The sequence below is a fragment of the Leucoraja erinacea genome, chromosome 28, assembly GCF_028641065.1.
Source record: "Leucoraja erinacea ecotype New England chromosome 28, Leri_hhj_1, whole genome shotgun sequence".
Lineage (NCBI taxonomy): Eukaryota > Metazoa > Chordata > Chondrichthyes > Rajiformes > Rajidae > Leucoraja > Leucoraja erinaceus.
This window is the reverse complement of record NC_073404.1, coordinates 30,444,072-30,468,965: the sequence shown is the minus strand read 5'-3', so window position 1 is coordinate 30,468,965 and position 24,894 is coordinate 30,444,072. Positions and strand designations below refer to the sequence as shown.

General features: G+C 45.3%; 1 protein-coding gene and 1 pseudogene across 2 annotated transcripts in view; one reads left to right on the top strand and one right to left on the bottom strand.

Annotated features, from left to right (window-relative positions):
• The window catches only part of LOC129710869 (sodium-dependent serotonin transporter-like), a 45,810-nt gene extending 25,709 nt beyond the window's left edge, over positions 1-20,101 (top strand). For both annotated transcript variants that reach the window (XM_055658160.1, XM_055658159.1), the window contains 4 exons: positions 8,787-8,886; positions 15,516-15,616; positions 18,147-18,314; positions 19,091-20,101. In XM_055658160.1, coding sequence (XP_055514135.1) covers positions 8,787-8,886; positions 15,516-15,616; positions 18,147-18,314; positions 19,091-19,168 — 447 coding nt within the window. In that variant the 3' untranslated portion in view covers positions 19,169-20,101. The remainder of the gene's footprint in view (positions 1-8,786; positions 8,887-15,515; positions 15,617-18,146; positions 18,315-19,090) is intronic.
• Positions 13,599-13,707, bottom strand: LOC129710909 (U2 spliceosomal RNA; annotated as a pseudogene).
• Positions 20,102-24,894: the final 4,793 nt, after the last annotated feature.

The window sequence follows — 24,894 nt, the reverse complement described above, 5'->3', positions numbered from 1 at the left end:
CTGAACCTGGACGTTACAGATTTCCGGCTCCTGTACCATCTTCCCGATGGCACGAGTGAAATGAGTGTGTGGCCAGGGTAATGTGAGTCTCTGGTGATGCTGGCTGCCTTTTTGAGGCAGCGATTCCTGTTGATTCGATGGTGGGGAGGTCAGTACCTGTGATGGACCGGGCAGTGTCCACTACATTTTGCAGACTTCTTTGCTCTTGGGCATTTGAGTTACCGAACCAGGCCATGATGCAACCAGTCAATATTTTTTCTACTGTACGTGGTAAATTGCAGGTGGCTTCCCTTCCCCACCCCCCTTCCCCATTGAAATTTGTGATATGTTTATTTTACTGCCAATAATTTATATATTAAGCAAACACAGTATGCATTTTGCCTTATTACTGTTTATGTTTTGCAATGATACTTAGTATAGTTTAGATACAGCGCGGAAGCAGGCCCTTCGGCCCACCGAGTCCGCGCACACCTGTCATACCCGCACACTAACACTATCCTACACTCACTCACAATTGTACCGAAGCCAATTAACCTACAAACCTCCACGTCTTTGGAATGTGGGAGGAAACCAGAGCACCTGAAGAAAACCCACACAGGTCGCTGGGAGAAAGTGCAAACTCCGTACAGAAAGCACCCAAAGTCAGGATCGAACCTGGGTCTCTGGCGCTGTGAGGCAGCAACTCTACCGCTGCGCCCTGAATGCCTTAATTACTGCCAGTAGTTTATAAATTAAGCAAACACAGTTTGTACTTTCCCTTATCAGAGTTTACATTTTGCAAGAATGCTTCCAGTAATACTCTGGCAACAATTGGCATATCCCTAATTTTAGAACTTGTTTGTTTAATATTTCATATCTTTGTTTTAGTTTCAACAATCTGAAGAACTCTGTTTGCAAGCAAACTAAAATCTTTACATTCATGTTTTTTTTTTTTACTAATTGAATTAAAACATTTAAGGCATGCAGACAATGTCCTGTGTTTTTTTCTCTGGTCACAAAGGTGCTGGTACACACATCCCATCCCAAGATGGGTCTCGACCCGAAACGTCACCCATTCCTTCTCTCCAGAGATGCTGCCTGTCCCGCTGAGTTACTCCAGCAATTTGTGTCTATCTTCCGTTTATACCAGCATCTACAGTTCCTTCCTACACATTTCCTTTGAGGATAGAAACATAGAAAATAGGTGCAGGAGTAGGCCATTCGGCCCTCCGAGCCTGCACCGCCATTCAATATGATCATGGCTGATCATCCAACTCAGTATCCTGTACCTGCCTTCTCTCCATACCCTCTGAACCCCTTAGCCACAAGGCCACATCTAACTCCCTCTTAAATATAGCCAATGAACTGGCCTCAACTACCTGGCACTGGCACTGGAGACGGAGACTGGATGTTCTGGCACTGGAGACGGTCCAGGGGAGATTTACAAGAATGATCGCTGGAATGAGGGGTTAACAAACAATGAGCATTTGACAGCACTGGGCCTGTATTCTCTGTAGTTTAGAAGTATAAGAGGGATCCTCATTGAAACTTACCGAATAGTAAAAGACTTGGATAGAGTTGATGTGGAGAGGATGTTTCCACTAGTGGGAGAGTCCAGGACTAGAGGTCATAGCCTCCGAATAAAAGGACGTACCATTAGAAAGGAGATGAGGGATTTCTTTAGTCAGAGGGTGGTGAATCTGTGGAATACATTGCCATAGACGGCTGGGGAGGCCAAGTCAAGCAGTAATTTTAAGGCGGAGATTGAAAGTACAGGTGTCAGGGATTATGAGAAGACAGGAGAATGGGGTTGAGATGGAAAATAGATCAGCCATGATTGACAGGCGGAGGAGACTCGATGGGTCGAATGGCCTAATTCTGCTATAATTTATGATCGTGAATTTATGAACATTGTTCCGTCCTATAAGCTGCTTCTCCAGAGATAAACAATAGACAATAGGTGCAGGAGTAGGCCATTTGACCCTTAGAGCCAGCACCGCCATTCAATGTGATCATGGCTGATCATCCCCAATCAGTACCCCGTTCCTGCCTTCTCCCCATATCCCCTGACTCCGCTATTTTTAAGAGCCCAATCTAGCTCTCGCTTGAAAGCATCCAGAGAACCTGCCTCCACCGCCCTCTGAGGCAGAGAATTCCACAGACTCGCCACTCTGTGAGAAAAAGTGTTTCCTTGTCTCCGTTCTAAATGGCTTGCTCCTTATTCTTAAACTGTGGCCCCTTGTCCTGGACTCCCCCAACATCGGGAACATGTTTCCTGCCTCTAGCCTGTCCAAGCCCTTAACAATCTTATATGTTTCAATGAGATCCCCTCTCATTCTTCTAAACTCCAGAGTGTACAAGCCCAGCTGCTCCATTCTCTCAGCATATGACAGTCCCGCCATCCCGGGAATTAACCTTGTAAACCTACGCTGCATTCCCTCAATAGCAAGAATGTCCTTCCTCAAATAATGGACCAAAACTGCACACAATACTCCAGGTGTGGTCTCACTGGAGCTCTGTACAACTGCAGAAGGACCTCTTTGCTCCTATATTCGATTCCTCTTGTTATAAAGGCCAACATGCCATTTGCTTTCTTCACTGCCTGCTGTACCTGCATGCTTACTTTCACAGGCTGATCTGCCCAATCCCCCAACCTGTCCAAGTCACCCTACCTTCTCATAGCATCCTCCTCACAGTTCACACTGCCACACAGCTTAGTGTCATCTGCAAATTTGCTAATGTTACTTTGAATCCCTTCATCCAAATCATTGATGTATATTGTAAATAGCTGCGGTCCCAGCACCGAGCCTTGCAGTACCCCACTAGTCACTGCCTGCCATTCTGAAAGGGACCTGTTAATCCCTACTCTTTGTTTCCTGTCTGCCAACCACTTCTCTACCCATGTCAGCACTCTACCCCCAATACCATGTGCCCTAATTTTATTCACTAATCTCTTATGTGGGACCTTATCAAATGCTTTCTGAAAGTCCAGGTACACTACATCCACTGGCTTTCCCTTGTCCATTTTCCTAATTACATCTTCAAAATATTCCAGAAGATTAGTCAAGTTCGATTCCCCCTTCGTAAATCCATGCTGACTCGGGCCGATCCTGTTACTGCTATCCAAATGTTCAGCTATCTCATCTTTTATAATTGACTTCAGCACCTTCCCCACCACCGATGTCAGGCTAACTGGTCTATAATTCCCTGTTTTCTCTCTCCCACATTTCTTAAAAAGTGGGATATATTAGCTACCCTCCAATCCACAGGAACTGATCCTGAGTCTATAGAACATTGGAAAATTATCATCAATGCATCCACGATTTCTAGAGCCACTTCCTTAAGTACCCTGGGATGCAGACCATCAGACCCTGGGGATTTATCAGCCTTCAGTCCCATCAGTCTACCCAACACCATTTCCTGCCTAATGTGGATTTTCTTCATTTCCTCCGTCACCCCAGATCCTCTGGCCACTATATCAGGAAGATTCCCTATCCGACCTCCCTGTCCTGGGTCTCCTCCATTGCCAGAGTGAGCAACAGCGGAAATTGGAGGCACAGCACCTCATATTCCGCCTGGGGACCTTGCGTCCGGATGGCATTAACATTGAATTCTCCCAATTTTGCTAGCCCTTGCTGTCTCCTCCCCTTCCTTAACCCTCTAGCTGTCTCCTCCCATCCGCCCGCCCTCGGGCTCCTCCTCCTCCCCTTTTCCTTCCTTCTCCCCCCCACCCCCCATCAGTCTGAAGAAGGGTTTGGGCCTGAAACGTCGCCTATTTCCTTCGCTCCATAGATGCTGCTGCACCCGCTGAGTTTCTCCAGCAATTTTGTGTACCTTATATCAGAAAGATTGTTTGTGTCCTTCTTCGTGAAGACAGATCCAAAGTACCTGTTCAACTCATCAGCCATTTCCTTGTTCCCCGTAATAAATTCACTTTTCTCGGTCTTCAAGGGTCCAACTTTGGTCTTAACTAATTTTTTCCTCTTCACATACCTAAAGAAGCTTTTACTATCCTGCTTCATATTCTTGGCTAGCTTACCTTCGCACCTCATCTTTTCTCCCCGTATTGTCTTTTTGGTTATCTTCTGTTGTTCTTTAAACATTACCCAATCCTCTTGCTTCCCGCTCATCTTTGCTACATTGTACTTCTTCGCTTTAATTTTTATACCGTCCCTGATGTCTCTTGTCAGCCACGGTCGCCCCTTTCTCCCCTTGGAATCTTTCTTCCTCCTAGGAATGAACTGATCCTGCACCTTCTGTATTATTCCTAGAAATAACTGCCATTTTTGTTCCACTGTCATCCCTGCTAGTGTATCTTTCCAGTCAACTTTGGCCAGCTCCTCCCTCATGGCCCCATAGTCCCTTTTATTCAACTGTAATACTGACACCTCTGATCTACCCATCTCCCTCTCCAATTGTAGATTAAACCTGACCATGTTATGGTCACTGCCTCCTAATGGCTCATTAACCTCGAGGTCCTTTATCAAATCCAGTTCATTACATAACACTAAATCCAGAACTGCCTTCTCCCTGGTTGGCTCCAATACAAGCTGTTCAAAGAATCCATCACGGAGGCACTCTACAAACTCCCTTTCTTGGGGTCCAGTACCAACCTGATTTTCCCAGTCTACCTGCATGTTGAAATCTCCCATAACAACCACAGCATTACCTTTGCGACATGCCAATTTTAACTCCTGATTCAACTTGCGCCCTATGTCCAGGCTACTGTTTGGGGGGCCTGTAGATTAGTCTCATTAAAGTCTTTTTACCCTTACAATTCCTTAGTTCTATCCATACTGACTCCACATCTCGTGTTTCAATTTCATTCCTCACCAACAGAGCAACCCCACCCCCTCTGCCCACCTGTCTGTCTTTTCGATAGGAGGTATACCCTTGAATATTCAGTTCCCAGCCCTGGCCCTCTTGCAGCCATTTCTCAGTAATTCCCACAACAGCATACTTGCCAATTTCTAACTGAGCCTCAAGCTCGTCCACTTTATTTCTTATACTTCGCGCATTCATATACAACACTTTGACCTCTGTATTCACGTTCCCCCTGCACCACTCGCAATTGGTCCCGACCTTCCTATTTTATCCCTTCGCGAACTTTCCTTCCCATTAATTCGAGAATCTTTTGTAATTTTTCCTGCCTGACCCGCTGTACTCCAGCACTGTGAAACGTCACCTATCCTTGTTCTCCCGAGATGCTGCTTGACCCGCTGAGTTACTCCAACACATTGTGTCTTTTTTACACTTCTATATTGCTTGCTTAGTACAGACAGATTAGGGAGAGTGATTTGTCACAATGAGTTTATCTTAAAAACGTATAATTGCCTTCACTGGACTGATTAGTGGGTTTGTTTAATATTCAGGCAGCTACATCTGTTTATGGAATGGAAAGCACGATTGTAAGTAGGATATTATTGATTCTGGTTTATTATTGTCACATACAACAGGATTCAGGGAAAAGGTTTTGTTTGCGTGCTGTTTAATGAAGTGCTAGAATTGTCTTGAATAGTGAAAGGCTTCGATAGAGTAGGTATGTTACAAAACCTACCTGAATCGTCATTGGGAATCTGCCCAAAGCCATGTCCGCGATTTTGGCGCTGTTTGGAGGGGGCGGGTTTAAAATGCGATTTTTACTAGGCTGTTCTAATCGCAGATGTTCAGCCTAGTAAATCATTAACGAAAAATCGCTGCAAGACCCGGTCGCAAAAGGTATTATTAGTTTTATAGGCCTCGAATAATAGTTATAATAATTTTAAAATCACTCTCTCGCTCCGCAACCTCTCGCAGCCCCAGGGTTTTATAAAGCAAACAATTAAAGGTATGTACCTTATTTTTACATTAAATGGGGCGTGTATATAACCCTGTTTATAAAGTTTTCTATAGTGAGTAGTTCATTTTGGGCTTTTTATATCCCGCAGTATTTTTCTCGGCATTTGAGGGCACTAATCCAGCGCGATGTGAACGTTCTAAACCAGCACGTTCACATGAACCCACTAGAAAGCCGATTTAAATGGGCATTTATTTACAGCAATTTAACACTAAATTCCTTCCATTTGGCCTATAAATTAATGTAAATTAGATATAAAAATCATGTTATATTGTGAATTATTTGTGAATAATCTTTGGACACTTAGGCTATTTAAGAAATGGATAGATGTTTATATCTAGTAATTGAATTTTGATTAAACATGATTTTCTTTTTTAGTATTCACTATTTGTTTTAGCGTTTAACTTTATAATCTCTACCTTTTTTTCTAAAATTGAAAAATTGAGGAAAAACAACATGTACAGAGTTGCTTATTGGTTGCAGTCTGAGGAGTATGATGATGCTACTGATTATGATATGCCAATGTACCAGCTAGCAGCTGATCTTCTCCAGAAAGACTTGGTCTTTTGCTAGAAATTGTAATTTATTTACCTATCCATAACTGACTTACAGCATATTATACAATAATACTAAAGTTCTGATCTTGAGAATATCACATTTTTGAATTTTCAAGGCAGTCTGGTTGTTTATTACCATTTCTGTCACATCGGTCAATTTTGTAATTAGCTACAATTAGGTAATTAGCTAATTATATGCTTTAATTTCATGTCATCCAAGTAAGATTGTTTTATATCTTTTCAGAATGCTTCAATCTATGATAGGTGAAAATTTCATTCAGTTCTCTTAATTCTTAAGAAAGTTACGGGCTTTTGACTATCCAAGATCACAGCTTTTTTGTAATGTCCATTGAAAATCAATAGGGAACAAGATGCTAATTTCCGAGTATGAAAATGGCCATAACATTTTTAATACTTGAGATATGAAAGTGAATTTGGTGTCAAATTAAACTTGTTGTTATGCTTTATCTGATGGGACTTGATTTTTAAAATCTCAAAATTTTGTAACATTGCTAGATAGAGTGGAGAGGACTTTTCCATTAATGGGAGTGGCTGGGACTAGAGGTCACAACCTCAGAATTAAAGGATGTTTAGTTTAGTTTAGTTTAGAGATACAGCGCGGAAACAGGCCCTTTCAGTCCACCGGGTCCGCGCCGGCCAGCGATTCCCGCACATTAACACTATCCTATAACCACTAGCGACAATGGTTACATTTATCAAGCCAATTAACCTACATACCTGTACGTCTTTGGAGTGTGGGAGGAAACGGAAGAGCTTGGAGAAAACCCACGCAGGTCACGGGGACAACGTAGAAACTCCGTACAGACAGCACCCACAGTCATGATCAAACCCAGGTCAATTTTTTTATATTACTGATGTTTAAAAAATAAAATGTATGAATTAAATTAGGCGGTACGGCCCTTAAATTGTCATAAGATCATAATCGATAGAGAATCTTACCACAACCAGAGAGCAGGGCTGAACTGCTGTCTACCTCTTTGATGATCCTTGGACTTGATCGGGACTATGTTGAACTGTATTGAATTGAATTGAATTGAATTTCCTTTATTGTCATTCAGACCTTATGGTCTGAACGAAATTTCGTGCCTGCAGTCATACATACAATGATACAATAATAAACAACAATAAACACAAATTAACATCCACCACAGTGAGTCCTCCAAACACCTCCTCACTGTGGTGGAGGCAAAAATCTTAGGGCTGCAGTCTCTTCCCTCTTCTCCCTCTGCGCTGAGGCGATTCCCCACCGGGCGATGGTACAAACAGTCCCGCAGCTCACCGAACCCTGCGAATGGGCCGGTTCAAACACTGCGGCCCGAGGTGGTCGAAGCCGCCGTACCTCCAGTCCAGCACACGCAGCCGCCGGCCCGCGGCTGAACCCAGGACTCTGGACACCGCCGCCAGAATGTCGTCCCAGCCACCGGAGCACCGTCCCAGCCCCCGGACCGGATCGCCCTCACGTGAGTACTGTTCCACCCTCGGGCTGGGCCACTCCGACGGGAGTGCCGTTCCCCCCTCGGGCTGGGCCACTCTGAAGGGAGTGCCGTTCCTCCCTCGGACTGGGCCACTCCAACGGGAGTGCCATTCCTCCCTCGGGCTGGGCCACTCCAGCCCCTCACCATGCCGCTCTCACGGGAGCACCGTTCCATCCCGGGCTGGGCAGGGAGCGAGCCCAGGACGAGTCCTGTCAGCTGCCTCCAGAGTTCCGAGGTCGCCGGCTCTGCTAGGCCTCAGCGTAGACGGAGGCAGAGAAGAGGGATACGACAAAAAGGTCGTATTCCCCCGAAGGGAGTGACAGCAGCCCCCGTTTCACTCCCCACATAAACACAGCCTAAAAAAACAAAAAACAACTAGACACAACGAAAAAAAAAACCACAAAAAAGTAAAAGACAAACGGACTGCAGGCGAGCCGCAGCCGTTCCCAGCGCCACCACTTCCGGATGCCGGTCATGATCAAACCCAGGTCAATTTTTTTATATTACTGATGTTTAAAAAATAAAATTTATGAATTAAATTAGGCGGTACGGCCCTTAAATTGTCATAAGATCATAATCGATAGAGGAGAATCTTACCACAACCAGAGAGCAGGGCTGAACTGCTGTCTACCTCTTTGATGATCCTTGGACTTGATCGGGACTATGTTGAACTGTACGTTATTCCCTTACCATGTATCTATGAATGAATGAATGAATGAATGCACATTAAATGTCCCAATTGTAATCGTGTATAGTCTACGCTGACTGGTTAGCATGCTACAAAAAGCTTTTCACTGTATCTCGGTACACGTGACAATAAACTAAACTGAACTGTTGATGTTACTGAATTCCTGAGCCATTGTTCCTCTGCTCTGCAAACCATTCACAGCAAGGTCTTATTTACTTGTTTCAATTCAGGGTGGAGCATACGTGGTGACATTATTTGAACTATATGCCACAGGAACCGCTATTATTGTTGTGGTGTTTCTGGAGACCGTTGCTGTGTGTTGGCTTTACGGTAAGTTACTCTGCACTTGTGCAAGGCTGATTCCACTTGTAGTGAGACTGGGAAAGATCGGGAAAAAATATGTCCACTAACAATGGAATTAATTAGCGCTAGTTAATAAAAACTGAACCGTGATCTTATAGAGATGTACAAAATCATTGAGAGGAATAGATCGGGTAGATGCACAGAGACTGTTGCCCAGAGTATTGGAATCGTGAACCAGAGGACATACCGATAGGTTTAAGGTGAGCGTGGAAAGAAGGGGGAAAGATTTAATAGGAACCTGAGGGGTAACCTTTTTACGCAAAGGGTGGTGGATGTATGGAGCAAGCTGCTGGAAAAGGAAGTTGAGGCATGGACTATTGCAATGTTTAAGAAACATTTGGACAGGTACATGGATAGGACAAGTTTACAGTGCCAAACAATGGCAGGTGGGACTAATGTAGATGGGACATGTTGGTTGGTGTGGGCAAGTTGGGCCAAAGGGCCTGCTTTCACACTATATCACTCTATGACCCCATAACACTAGATAGTCAATTGTAGATCCAATAAAGAAATGTTCAGCATCTTTTATCCGTAGGAACTAAAAATGTGAAATTTGCTACCTTGTAAAAATGTTGGCGGCACAATGGCACAGCGGTAGAGTTGCTGCCTCACAGCGCCAGAGACCCGGGTTCGATCTCGACCACGGGTTCTGTCTGTACGGAGTTTGTTCTCCCTGGGACATTGTAGGTTTTCTCCGGGTGCTCCGGTTTCCTCCCACACTCCAAAGACGTGTGGGTTTGTAGGTTAATTGGCTTTGTTAAAAATTGTAAGCAGTCCCTAGTTAGTAGGGTAGTGCTAGTGTACAGTGGTGATCGCTGGTCGGCGTGGACTCGGTGGGCCGAAGGGCCTGTTTCCACACGGTATTTCTAAAGTCTAAACTATCAAGTATAATCCAAACTTCATACTGTAAGAAAAACAGAGAATGCTGAAAATACTCGGCAGGTCTGGCTACATCTGTAGGAAAATAGTAAGATTAAACGAGAACTTACCAGTTTGAAGTTTGATCTGTATTTTATGAGGAGTTACGATGAGGGATTTCGTGAAGAACCCCGCTTCCACGCATGCGTGTCATTCTTCAAAGCAGCGGTGTGAGGTCACAGAAACCTATAATGATCTAACATAGTAAGATTATCAAAGAGATACCAGTTTTTGATATGATCATAAGAGGGTGGGAGCGGAGGGCACGAAATCCCTCATCGTAACTCCTCATAAAATACAGATCAAACTTCAAACTGGTAAGTTCTCGTTTAATCTTACTATTTTACTTCGGAGTCACGTGAGTGACTTCGTGAAGATTTCAAAGCTCTGTGACCTCATGCCGTGGAACGAGTCCATGCTTCACAACTGCCTTGGGTATTGGGAGAGAGCATCATTAGTAGTTTTAAAACACAATTATACAAAGAGTTGTGTGGTATAACGAAAAAAAAAAAATATATAACATTTTTTAAAATTTGAGAATCATAACCCTGTAACCTATCGGCCAAATCATTTTGTTGAACCTAAAATGTTTTCTTAATACAATGATGGCTCCAAATTAACTGGTTTATTATACAACCTGTGGAAAAACCCTTTTTTAAAATGACCCTCCTGCCATTCTGAGGATTTGGTCTGTGGGTACCTGTATAATATTGCTGCGGATGTTGCTGCAGTCCTGGTGGAATGAGAGTTGAAACATCAGTGTCTATTCCTGCCATTTTTAGGACCTATTTGAGCCACCTTGAAATAGTTTGAGTCGTGACCCTATCATGCAGTTTCTTGTAAGAGATAAACAACTCCATACTCTGACCTCGAATGTTCTGAGTATATGCTATGTATTGTTAGATGTGTCTTGTTATACACAGTCGTTTGCCATATGGGTGTACCATAAAATCAAACCCTAGACCCGAGGAACCCGATCTGTTTTCTTTTATTAAATCCTGTATGACAACACCAGTTTCTCGGTGAGATGGATCAGGGAGTCCAGGCTCGGTTTGCTTAATGGCTGGACTTGTTGTGCGGTAAATAACACCATGAGCATAACCATCTTCCTGGTCTGTTACTGAGGTGACAACGCTGTTATGAGCTACAAGCTACTCAGCATGTTGAGAAAACGACACCCATGTCCCAGATTTCGGAGTACCTGGTTAGCTTACCAGGGGTGCGTTCCCACCGCGTGCCGTTCCGATCCTTGTGATAGGTAATTGGAGAGTGCACTTGTGGCACTATTGATGGCACTGTAGCTCCATCGATTATCCTAATGGAGGCTTGTTAAAATTCCAATACGGCCAGAATGTTCTTGGCCTTTTGGTCGAGATTGTTGTCCAAGCAGTATATGCCCCATTTCTTGATGTGTCCAAGGTACTGCTTCCGTGTTGACAGTCTTAGTGCAGATGAGATGAGATTCATCGTCCTGTCTGACAGTGTAGTGGGTCTGTTAGACTCTACAAATCAATAAATCCAAAGTGTTATGGCATGGATGACTGCCTCCAGTCACTGGATAAATCAATAATTTTTTGGCAATGTTCATAGGGAACATGGTTCTAACACCATCACCTGTAAGACTGAAATACCATGATTGAGAAGGTCAGTCGGGTACTCTGAAAATTCCAGATGCCGAGTGTGGTTGAATTTTCCCTAGTACCCCAATGATGGGTCCGAACGGGGGAAAACCTCACCCTATGGCTTATTTACATAACAATGCCAAGCTGGTTTACGAATTTTAGTACATAATATTGGGGCTAATGATTGCCCCTTTTGTAAGCTCTATATTGCCAAAGTTTCTCTATTGAGTCAATGCCTGCCATATAGAAACCCGCAACTGACACCAAGTCTTTATGAATAATAAGAGCATCCATCCTAAAATGAATATCTAGAACAAATGTGTTTAGGGTTAAAATCAATGATAATCCTGCAACCCTACTCTATCTTATTTTTTAATAAATATGTTCAATCCCATCTTTTGTGTACAATTCTTGTAGCACCATGTGGGTTTTAGATTGTTTGGTTTATGTAAGGACAAAATGCCCTTCTGGTGTATGATGTACTGTGGTTAATGGGATGAGAAAAACCCTATCAGATAACCCTGAATACTGCTGAGATTATATGAATCTGTAGTGATTATATACCATACATAACTATAGTGTTGCAACCTCCCCTACCCTCGTAGGTCCCTATTTAACAGAAGAAACCCCACCCACCTACCTCCATGGTTACCGGTGGTTTTGTTATTTCCTTGGTTTTTTGAAAATAAGGTTCTGGTTTAATATTTCTTGTTCGGGGTTGTGTGGGAGGTTGAGGCTTCCGCATCTTCCAGGGTGGCCGCCCTGGCCATACCCTAAAACGGATCCTGCAGGTTATATTGATTTCTGACACTGCTACTGGTATGAGCCACATTTTTTATGGCCTTGCCTGTGGCTGGTATCATGCTCCAAAATAGGCCCTTGCGCTGGCCTTGATGAGCCCCAGTGTCTTAGCTTAGTCCACACACGGTTCTTTATTTGCAAATGGTAGCATTTTTGGGGTCCTAGTGCTGGCTGAATGGCCGCCTTCCACGTGTAGTTCAGGTCATATTGCATATTATTAAACAGATCTAGTGCGTCTTGATGGTCTTTGGTTACCTACGTTTAGTCCAGGGTGCTGGTGTATGCTATGATGCCTTCCGTCAATCCCTTGAAGGTTCTCTGGATCTTGAGGTCCTGGTTCCTGATGTTCGTCCATATGCTGCCAAATGCATTGGATTACACTGGGCACCTGTAATGCCTCACCGTTGCCAGGTGGCAGATGTCTGGCCAGTGTTTGTAAATTTTTCTTGTTGGCGTATGTGGCCAGACATATAGTAATACTATTGCCATCCTGGATCCAAGTCTACCCATGTTTGACTTGGCTAAAGTAATCGGCCACCATGTCCAGCAGAGTCCCTGCTGTGTTAGGATCATGGGACGCTGTATTACCAGGCTCTGGCCCATCAGGGTCCTGCCTACTCTTTTTTATAGAGTTAGAGATCTCTAGGGTCCCACACGGGGTACCCCTGTGGGGCTTAACTGCTGCCCACTTGTCTTTTGTTCTGCGGACCCCTCTTGCAAGTCAACCCAGAACTGACCCACAGTGCTCCCCTCTGATGGGGTAGAAGCATTGTGCAGCCCTCAAAGAGGTACTGCTGTGGTTTTATCACGTTGGAGCAAGGCTCCATACACCGCTTCTTCCCGCTCCAGCCCTCTCGGGCGCTGGTTGCCGGCGGTTTTATGCAAAGTCGGACCCTTCTGAGTCCACTACCTTGTTTGATTTGTGTCTAGCCTACCGCTCGGTCACATGGATCTGGCCGGTGCGGGGCCGACATCGGGCACAGCTGATCCCACTACGGTTGATCCAAGTGCCGCTGGCTGCTGCTGGCTGCCCGCTGTTCCATGGTCCTCCTTCTCCAGTTTTGTCCTTCCTTCCGTGAAGTGGATATGGCCGGTGTGGAGGATAACTGGCACAGCTGCTTCCATCTATTCCTTTAACCTGGCTTCAACGCTCTCAGCACTCCTGGCTGCTCCTTTATCTAAGACCCCTGGGACCCACCCCCGTACTGACGGTACTGGTCCCTTATGGTCGTTGCAGCCGGTCAACCCCACTCTAATGCCCTCAATTCTGGGCACTCCTACTTATATGGTCCTTAGATAAGGGACATATAAGACATTAAAACTGATGATAACAGCTACTATAGTTTTTATATAATATATATAGTCCCTAGATAAGGGGTGTATCAGATATTAAACTGATAAGAACAGATACTACACTTGATCTTAGCCAAAAACCCCGAGAAGCGATTATTGTAACTAAAAACCCCGCTGGGACCGACCCTGGTACTCACATACTGGTCCCTTGTAGTAGATTGCAGCCAGTCAACTGCAAAGTCCTTTGCTGCCGAGAAATGAACTTTCTCACCATGCTGGAGCGAAGTTGGGCACAAGTGTTTTTCCCTCTCCGGGAACCGATGTGCCCATGCTGCTCCTGCCGTTGCCAGCTCCTCACGAAGTGCCAGCTGCCACTGCTGCTGCCTGTGCTCCTGCCGCTGTCTGTGCTCCTGCAGCTGCCTGTGCTCCTGCAGCTGCCGGCTGCCACTGCTGCTGCCGCTGCCGCTGCTGCTGCTACTGCTGCTGCTGCCGCTCCTCCGCGGTTCTCCCGCCGGCCTTCTGCACCTTACATGGACCTGGTCCATGTCTGCACCTAGAAAGGTAAGTTGAAGGAAAACGCAGGGTCTCTTACCTGCTGTTCCCGACTTCCCTTCTCCCGCCGGTGACCGTCGTTCCCTGTGTCGGGTTCAAGCCGCTTGGACCGACCCCGGTGTTCACGGGCCTGGTCCTTCGCGGCAGTTCCGCAGCCGGTAACCCCGGCTGTTCCTATGGATCCCCTGGCCCTTACCTTGTGAAGAAGGTTTTCAGCCCGAACGTCCCGTTCCGACTCCATAAGTGCGGCTGCACTCGCTGAGCTTTTCGAGCCCCGGTACCGCTGGTCCGAGCTGTCTGTCCCGCAGCCTCTGTGCTGGCTGCTACCGACTGCTCCCAAGCCAGTCTCGTTTGAGACTGGCATAGGGACCTTTTTTACTTTGCTTCCCGCCCGGCCGAGAGGTGAATTTTGCCGGTGCGGGAGCAAAGTCGGGCTCAGGTTGTTCCCCTCCCCAGGGAAACTCGTGCTGTTGCTGCTGCTGGCTGCTCGCCCTCCACGGGTCTCCCCGCCGGCTTTCCGCAGCCACCTAAAAGTAAGTAGAAAAAAGGAACGCAGAGTCGCTTACCTGCTGTTCCCGACTTTCAAATCTCCCGCTTGGGGAACGCCGTTCCCCTCTGTGTGACTCGTTGCAATGCGTGTAGCGATATGACACGCATGCGTGGAAGCGGGGTTCTTCATGAAGTCACTCGCGTGACTCCGAAGTAAAATAAACAATCAGTGCATCAAAGATAATTGACATTTCTGTCGTGGGCTTCCTCCATTGACAGCGTGAGGCCACACGCAGACTGGAGGAACAGAACCTCATATCCTTGAGACTCTTGAAAGGCGCCCATAAATAAAATATATTATTATTATTATTATATTCCACTTGGGTAACTTGCAGCCTTGCGGTACGATCGTTGAATCCTCCAACGACCACTCCCATCTTCCCCCTCTATTTCCTGTTCGACTACCCTGGTGTGCCTCTGTTCTCCACTATTCTGCCCCCTGGCCACTACCTCTTCTCTCCTCTCCCATTAGGCAAGAGGTACAGAAGTGTGAAAACACACACCTCTAGATTCAGGGACAGTTTCATCCCAGCAGCTAGTCCAGGACTGGTAGCATGGTTCAGTTGCCTGATAACAGCTGGGAAGAAACTGTGCCTAAACCTTGAGCAGTGCGTTTTCACACTTCTGTACCTTTTGCCTGATAGGAGAGGGGAGAAGATGGAGTGGCTGGGTTGAGACTGGTCCTTGATGATGCTGCTTGTCTTACCGAAACAGCATGAGGTATAGATGGAGTCAAAGGACGGGAAGTTGGTTTGAGTGATGGTCTGGGCTGCGTCCACAATTCGCTGCCCCTGCACTTTGTATTTTGCTCAAGTTTTGAACTGGGTTGATTCATGATCACTTTTTGTCTCAATGCTTTAGGTATGAAACAATTATGCGCAGATATTTGGGAAATGATTGGGACCGTTCCTGGGAAGTTCTGGCAGACATGCTGGGCCATTATTAGTCCAATTTTTCTTCTGGTAAGATTACTTGTTCCATTCTTCCCACGGTTGTTAAGTTCTGTCAGAGCAAGGGGGGGGGGGGGGCATCTCCTGAGTTAATGCCTTGCAATAGAGATCTGTCTGAAGAAATGTTATCTGCAAGACATGGACATTACCCCGAAGATAGACACAAAAAGCTGGAGTAACTCAACGGGACTGGCAGCATCCGTGGAGAGAAGGAATGGGTGACGTTTTGGGTCGAGACCCTTCTTCAGACTGAAAGTCATGGGAAAGGGAAACGAGAGATATAGAAGATGGTGTAGAAAGGGAGATGTAGAACAATGAATTAAAGAGATGCAAAAAAGTAACGATGATAAAGGAAACTGGCCATAAAGGAGACGTCTTGACCCTAAACGTCACCCATTCCATCTCTCCACAGATGCTGTCCTTTTTTACTTCAGCATTTTGTGTTTCTTCGGTTTCTGTCTGCCAACATCTGTAGTTCCTTCCTACACATTGTTAGCTATTTGTTGGGTGAAAATAAGAAGCTGGTGTGACTTGGTTGGGGGAGGAATGGAAAGAGAGGGAATGCCAGGGCTACCTGAGTTAGAGAAATCAATAGAAGGAATGTGTGACATTTCAGGTTGAGACCCTTCTTCAGAATGAAGATCGTCACCCATTCCTTCTTTCCAGAGATGCTGCCTGTCCCGCTGAGTTACTCCAGCATTTTGTGTCTATCGCTGGTGTAAGGCAGCATCTGTAGTTCCTTCCTATGCATTCTATTGATGGAGGCATTCTATTTGGAGAGAGTGTAGAGGAGGGTTGCCAGAATGATGTGGGAAAGAATGGCAGATACTCGTTGTACACCGAAGATAGACACAAAATGCTGGAGAACTGAGCGGGTCAGGCAGCATCTCTGGAGGGTTTTAGCTGCAGGGAGAGGTTGGACAGACTTGGTGTGTAGAAATGAACTACAGATGTGCGTTTAAACCGAAGATAGACAACAAAGTGCTGGAATAACACTGCGGATCAGACAGCATCTCTGGACAAAAGTATGGGTGATGTTTTGGGTCAGGACCCTTCTTGAGTCTGACTTTGTGTCTATTTTTGGACAGATTAGGATTGTTTTCTCTGGAACGCCAGAGGTTGAGGGGAGACCCCGATAGAAGTAAATATAAATCATGAGTGGCATAGATAAGGTAGACAGTCTGAACCCTTTTTACCCAGGATGGATAAATCAAACACTTGAAGGCATAGTTTGAGGTGAGCGGGGCAAAGTTTGAAGCAGATGTGAGGGGCAAGTCTTTTGGCAAAAGCTGTTTGGCAATAAATGGCGGCAGCTGGTTATGAATGTGGTAACTGCTTCAATGCTGGTATTGCAAATATTAATTAATGATACAATTTATTAATAATTCATTGTATTAGTTAATATTATATATTTATTTGTTCAACCATAGATCTGTTAAGCTGCAGCAAGTAAACATTTCATTGTTCCAATGGTGTGTTATTGTCGCACGTGCAAAGGGCAAACACACAGTGAAATTACAAATTACAAACAGTCCAGTAGAGTATTGCCATATCTAAACACAAATCCCGATTAGGAAACTGTATAGAAATAGTCCACTATTGCCCGCATGGAAGAGGCACCATGTTTTGGAACAATTTTACAAGTCCATTCCGTGCTCTAGTTTTTTAAACAAAAATAAATGTGATCAATTATTGAAAGAATAATATGTACAATACAAAACAATACCAAACAAACCTTCCATTGACTCCATCTACACCTCATGCTGCCTCAGCAAGGCCAGCAGCATAATCAATGACCAGTCTAATCCTGGTCACTCCCTCTTCTCCCCTCTCCCATCAGGTAAGAGGTACAGAGGTGTGAAAACGCACACCTCCAGATTCAGGGACAGTTTCTTCCCGGCTGTTATCAGGCAACAGAACCATCCTACCACAACCAGAGAGCAGTCCTGACCTCCCATCCAACTCATTGGAGACCCTCAGACTATCTTTGATCGGACTTTACTGGACTTTATCGTGCACTAAACATTATTCACTTTATTCCCTTTATCCTGTATCTGTGCACCATGGGTGGCTCGATATTAATCAGGTGTAGTCTTTCCGCTGTCTGGTTAGCTCGCAAGAAAGGCTTTTCACTGTGACAATAAACTAAACTTAAACTCAGTTGTTATGTAACTATGTATCGCTTCCAGTAGAATCATTCGGGATGTGGAATTAATTTTCAATTATAATTTGGACCAGTATTGAGGAAACTCTGACAGTATTAAACCCTTTTAGTTCTGATCTATTAGCTCTCAATAAAAAAGCAAATATGAACATTTAACACATCTGCACATACAGGTATTTCTTGCCAAAACTATTGTTGTTTTGTCAAACGCTTGCGATGTCAGTGCTTAATGGCACATCAAAGTTAAAATTGATCAGAAAAATTAAACTTCTTGGTAGCACTACTTATTTTCCTTTCTAATCAAAGAGTTGCATGTGTTTAGATTTGTGTTTGTGCCTCTGTTTTCATTGACGCTTGTCCTATTATTTTTCCCAACAGTTCATCATTATCTGTTTTCTGACACTTCCGATGAAAATTAAACTCTTTAATTACACCTACCCTCACTGGTCTAAAGTGTTGGGCGATTTCTTGGGCCTGTCCTCAGTTATCTGGGTTCCAATCTATATGATATACAAAATCATCATTACACCTGGAACGCTTCAAGAGGTAGGAGACAAACATTTAACTAACTATTTTAATATGCGATGGCGCAGGGGGTAGAGTCGCTGCCTCGCAGCGCCAGAGACCCGGGTTCGATCCCGACTACGGGTGCTCTCCGTATAGAGTTTGTATGTTGTTCCCGGGTTTTCTCGCAGATCTTCAGTTTCCTCCCACACTCTAAATATGTACATGTGTGTAGGTTAATTGGCTTGGTAATATTGTGAGTTGTCCCTAGTGTGTGTAGGATAGTGTTAGTGTGCGGGGATCGCTGGTCGTCGCGGTCTCGGTGGGCTGAATTGCCAGGTTCCGTGCTGTATTTCTAAACTTAACAAAAATAATTGAACTAATTTGCATAGTGGCGCAGTGGGTAGAGCTACTGCCGCACAGCGATAGTGTCCTGGGTTCGTTCCTGACGGATGCTGTCTGTATGGAATTTGTACGTTTCCCCCTGTGATCTGCGTGGGTTTTCTCCATGTGCTCCGATTTCCTCCCCATCCCAAAGACGTGCGGGTTTTTGTAGGTTAATTAGCCCTCTGTAAATTGTCCCTATGTGCAGAGAGTGGATGCGAAAGTGAGATTAAGTCGTTTAAAGGTGAAATTGCCAGATTCTTGATTAGTACGAGTGTCAGATTTATAGGGAGAAGGCAGGAGAATGGGGTTTAGAGGGTGAAGATAGATCAGGCTTGATTGAATGATGGAATAGACTTGATGGGCCAAATGGCCTAATTCTGCTCTTATGACTTACGATCACCTAATAACATGTTTTTTATTATTTTTTACAGAGAATCGCGAAAAGCATAATTCCTGAGAGGAATGTAATCGTATCCTCTATAGATTTGGATTACTGGAATGCTTCTTAATCAACAATTATTGGTGTGCTTTCCTTCTTGGACTAACTGTTCCGATCAGCAAGAGGTATTACAAGGTCAAAGAACCAAACCCAGAGTAACAGCATGTCTCCAGAGAGCGCCTCTAACAGTAACTTTAGAGATATTAGTATTTCCCTCAAAATATGTTTAAATTGTCTTTTAGTTGGACTGGGACATTTTTAATGTTGAAATAAGAGTTAGACATTCCAATTTCTATTTACTGCCCACAGGGTGTTGTCGTACATCTTGATAACAAATACCATGTGACTGTTGCTATGTTCTATAATGTAGCTTGTGTATTTTAATTGAGGAATTGCTGCCTCACAGTAGAGTTGCTGCCTCATAGCGTCAGAAACCTGGGTTCGAACATGACGGCGGGTAAGGCGTTTGTACGTTCTCCCCGTGACCTCCGGGATCTTCGGTTTACTCCCATACTCCAAAGACGTCCAAGTCTGTAGGTTAATTGGCTTTGGTAAAATTGTAAATTGTCCCTCGTGTGTGTGTGTGTAGGATAGTGTTAGTGTACGGGGTGATCACTGGTCAGCATGGACTCTATGGGCCGAAGGACCTGTTTCCTCGCTGTATCTAAAAAACTAAAATAAGTTATATTTATAGGTGGACAACTTATTACTGAAATACAAGATTTTCTTTCATGACCAGTTTTGCAAAGCACCATATCAAGGTTCATTATGAATTTGCATTAAATGCAAACTGGATTTTTGTTGGATTGCAATGGCTACTGGAGGTTATGCCTTAAAAATTTGCTCAAAATTGTATATTATTAATTTTTAACCTGTGTATTCACAATGCTGTTACATTTGATGTTACAATTCACATCATTGTTTTTGATGCCTTATTTCTTAAAGTTTTCTAAACTGTTAAGAAGAATTCATAGTCACTCAAATAAAATTAGCTGCAATAGATTGTAAACCTTTGTTTTGATAAGATTATTAGACCAAGTGGGACCCGTTGGGTCCTTGTCACACGTGGGGCCTGGTTCCCCAACGCAACCCGTTCCCCAACGCAATATTCCACCACTCACCCATAGCTCACAACTGCGCAGGCGCGGCTCATTTCCCCTCATCCCCCCCGCACTCCCTCCCCCTCTTCTATACCCTCCCTGTTCTTTCCACTCTCCTCCTCCCCTCCCCCAATCCCTCCCTCCCTCTCCTTTCCCCTACCCTATGGGGCGCCGTCCAGTTGCCCTGCCTGCAGCTGTCCGTCCTTTCACTCCTTTTTTTAATTTTTAATATGTAAAAAGTTTTGTTTGGAGGTCTAATCTTTTTTATGTGGAGGGGGAGGGGAGGGGGTAAGGGGGAAACTGCATTTTGCAGTCCCTACCTGGTCGGAGAGACGGCTTTTCTCGGAGCCGCATCTTCGCCCCGTCCTCGCGGCCTACCATCGGGACTTTAGCGGCTTTTCCTGTAGGGACACGGGCAGATCTTCGGCTTCGGAGCGCCATCGCGGAGTGGCCGATGCCTTGCCCGTACACCGTGCTGGAGCTCCGCAACGCTGAGTCCGCCGATTGAAACATCGCGGAGTGGCGGCGGCGCTGACTTTAACATCGCGGAGCCTGGGATCTCTCGCCGAGATCGCCAGTGTTGGAGCTCCGACCAGTGCAGCCTGTTGGCTTCGGGACCCGCAGTCTCTGGGGAGGAAGCGGCCGTTCCATGTATTCCATGCCGCTGAGAGGGTTCTCCCGACGCCAGAGCACCATCATCTGGCGAGAGGGTCTGAAACATCGGGCCTCCGTAGCGGCAACTGCGGAGGCCTCAATGGGCCTCGACCATGGGTGAACAAGAGGAAGAGGACTGGACTTTGTGCCTTCCCTCACAGTGGGAGATCATTGTGGAGGGATGTTTTTATGTTTAATGTTAAATTCTTCTTTAATGTTGTGTTGTACTGTATTCTTATTAGTGTGCTGCAGTGGCAACTCGTATTTCACTACACCAATTGGTGTATGTGACAATAAATGAACCTTTGAACCCTCAGTCACTCCCTCCCTCCCTAGCTCCTCTCCCCACCTGACCCCCCCGTCCTATCCCTCTATCCACCATCTTCCCCTACACCCCCCCACTATCCCTCCACACCTCCCCCACTGCCCTCTCCCTCTATCCCCTACCTCCCACTCCCCCGAACTCAACCTCCTCTCCTCCCCCACTTTACACCCTCGCCCTCCCTACCCCTCCTCTCCCGCAATCCCCCCACACTCTCTCCTCACCTCCCCAGGATCTCGAGGGTGCCGCTCCTTTCCCTCCTTGCATGCCTGAAGGGGCAGCAGCCGTTGGCCTCAGAGCCAGGCTCAGTGTCCACACCTGGGATCCTGATAACTTGTGACATATAACATCAATCTGAACGAAACTTGATACAAACCACCACGGGCCAAAGGTGAGTAAGGTGGTGCATACATTGTAGTGCTACCATGTACCATTTTGGCGTAGGTCCAGGAGCTCACTCACTCAATCACGGACACATGTACACAAACAAGACAAGACTTTTAATACTATACTAGGCCAAGTGGGACCCGTTTGGCCTTGTTCCTCCAATGCAATAATCCACCACTCACCCAGGGGTGCAGTTGGAGGAAAGTTCTGGAATATTTTTTTGTAAAAGGTTGCGGGGTGGTGTCTGCGAGGACTCGTCTTGGGGGTCCTCGGAACCAATCACTCCTTCCCATGTCTGGGGGGGGGGAGGGGGGCATCGGAGAAATGTTCTGATATCTTTTTCTGTAAAACGCCAATCAACCCTTCCCACGTGAAATCCCCCCCCCCACAAAAAAAGGTCTGGAAATAAAATAAAACTCCACTATTCCCCACCCCCCCCCCCCCCCCCCCCCCCCACACACACACACACACTAACCCCCCCACGCACACTAACCCCCCCCCCGCACAATAAACTCCCCACACTAACCACCCAACAAACACACACTAACCCCACACACACACACTAACCCACCCCCACACACTAACCCCCCCACACACACACACTAACACCACCCCCACACATACTTACTCCCCCACACGCTAACCCCCCCCCCACACACACTACACCCCCCCCCCCCCCCCCCACACACACTAACCCTCCCACACACACACTAACCCCCCCCACACACACACTAACACCCGCCCCCCACACATACTAACCCCCCCACACGCTGGCTCTGACCTTCCCACCATTGAAGGGATCTATTGCAGTCGCTGCATCAAAAAGACTGCCAACATCATCAAAGTCCCACACCATCCTGGCTACACCCACTCATCTCTCCGTTGCCATCGGGAAGAAGGTACAGGAGCTTGAAATCTGGAACATCCAGGTTCAGGAACAGTTTCTTCCCTACAGCCATCAGGCTATTAAACACAACATCAAAAAGCTTTGAATAATAACAGCCTATTGCACTTTATCTGTTTATTTATTGTGTACATATATGGTCTATGATATATAGGCACACTGAACTTTTATCTCCTGTTCTGTAATATGTTTACATATTCTGTTGTGCTGCAGCAAGCAAGAATTTAATTGTCCTATCTAGGCCACATAACAATAAAGCATTCTTGACTTGTTGAAGCACTTGCTGTGTTATCCCATTGAGGTGAAAAATTTAGTGTTCCTGTCTTGCAACTTTGTATGGAAGTGTGTGAGAAGCTGGCAGGAAGGATTTTAAGAGTAAAATCTTGTTAAAGTTGGCATTTTTATTGTTTTCATCATCAATAATGTGAAATATAGCATCATCACTGGAAGCTCCTGGAAAAAGGCTCTCTGTGAGAAGCAGCGGTTAACGGTGGCTACGTCCCATTGTGATGTCATTGTGGCACTCAGCAGCTTGAGAGCCCATTGTGATTGGTGCACTGTGAGTGGCATTCTAACATCATCACTGGAAGCTGCTGGAAAATGGCTCTGTGAGAAGCTTCGGTTACCATTGGCAATGTCCCATCGTGATGTCATTTGTAAATGAGATCCATTGTGATTGGATGTCTGTGAGATGGCATTGTGACATCATCACTGGAAACTGCTGGAAAAAAGGCTCTCGGTGAGGTTTTATTTTAAACTTTAATTATGACTAACTTGTGAAATATAGGATGAAATCTTAAGTGAACCTGAGTACGGCGTGGACAGGAAAAATGTAAGTTAGAATATGTAAACATTTAAGCGCTAGCGCGTAGCGTTTTGAGAAAGATACAAAACATACACACATACAAGATGAGACTTTTATATGTATACTAGACCAAGTGGGACCCATTGGACTCCATCCCTGGAGCACAATTCTCTCCACAACAAGCAGAGCTGTTTTCCTTAATAAGAGCCTGTATCGTAGGGAAGAATATAAGACTGAATGTTTACACCGACTCTAGGTATGCCTTTGGAGTGGTCCATGATTTGGGCCAGTTATGAAGGAACAGAGGGTTCTTGACAGAGGGAACACCGATATCCCACCAGAAATTCGTATAAGACCTGTTACAAGCCTTAATGTTGCCAAAATAAATTTCTGTGATAAAATGTAGTGCCCATACTAAAGCTCAAATTCCAGTAGATATAGGAAATCGTCAAGCTGACCAAGAAGCTAAAGAAATGTCTCAGGGGGCGCAGGGTGGTTGTACCTAAAATGATGAGGCAGACTAAAAGTGTAGATAAAGACAAGTCTCCCTCGGAAAAGCCAATGCCAACTATCGAAGACATAATTTGGTTACAGGATGCTCCTGAGAAAGATGTAAAATTATGGAAACAAAGTGGTTGATTGTCTCAGGATTGTGGGTTACCCCGGCAGGACAAACTTGTATGACAGACAAATTAGCAACGTGGGTCATTGAGTGTGTACACTTTGCAACTCATTATGGTTCTCAAGCAACTGGCGATACACTATTCGCTACATGGTGGCATCCGAGGTCGCAAACACTGGCCAGAGGATCAGTAGCCATTGTCTCGTCTGTCAGCAACATAATCCCGGGAACGGCGTCAACTATGGAAGGTGGAAAACACCCTTACCCATAGGTCCCTTTGAAACCCTCCAGATGGACTACATTGAGTTGGAAAGATGTCCGGGATATAAGTATGTATTAGTAGTAATTGTGGACGTATTCAGTAAATGGATTGAAGCTTATCCTACAGTGGACAACAAAGCTTCTACAATGGTCAAAGTGCTGATGAATGAGATTATTCCGAGATACGGAATTCCGATTCGGCTAAGTTCAGATAATGGTCCTCATTTTGTAGGACATGTGAATAAAGAGTTTTATGAACAAATGGGCATCCAACAGCAATTACACTTTAGACCACAGGCTGCTGGACTTGTTGAAAGAGCTAACCAGACATTAAAAACAAAACTTGCTAAATTAAGAGTGGAGACTGGTTTAAATGGCTTCCTGTAGCATTATTCCAGAGGCGCTCTACACCAGCAGGGAGAGCACACTTGAGCCCACCAGAGATTGTTTATGGTCATCCACTCAGAACCCCATGGAACCAAAGTGCCCCAAAAGTTGTTAATTTCCATCATATGACTACAGAAATGACCAATTACGTCTTATCTTTGGCCAAAGTATTAAAGGATTTACATTCCAGAGTACGAGTGTACGTATATTGAACTACCACCTTCAACTGCCTCATCTAGAGTTGTGACCGGTGATTTTGTGATGGTGAAGAAGCGGGTAAGGAAGGATTTGGATGCTTGGTGGGAAGGCTCACAACCCCGACTGCTGCTAAGGTGGAAGGGAGGAATGCTTGGG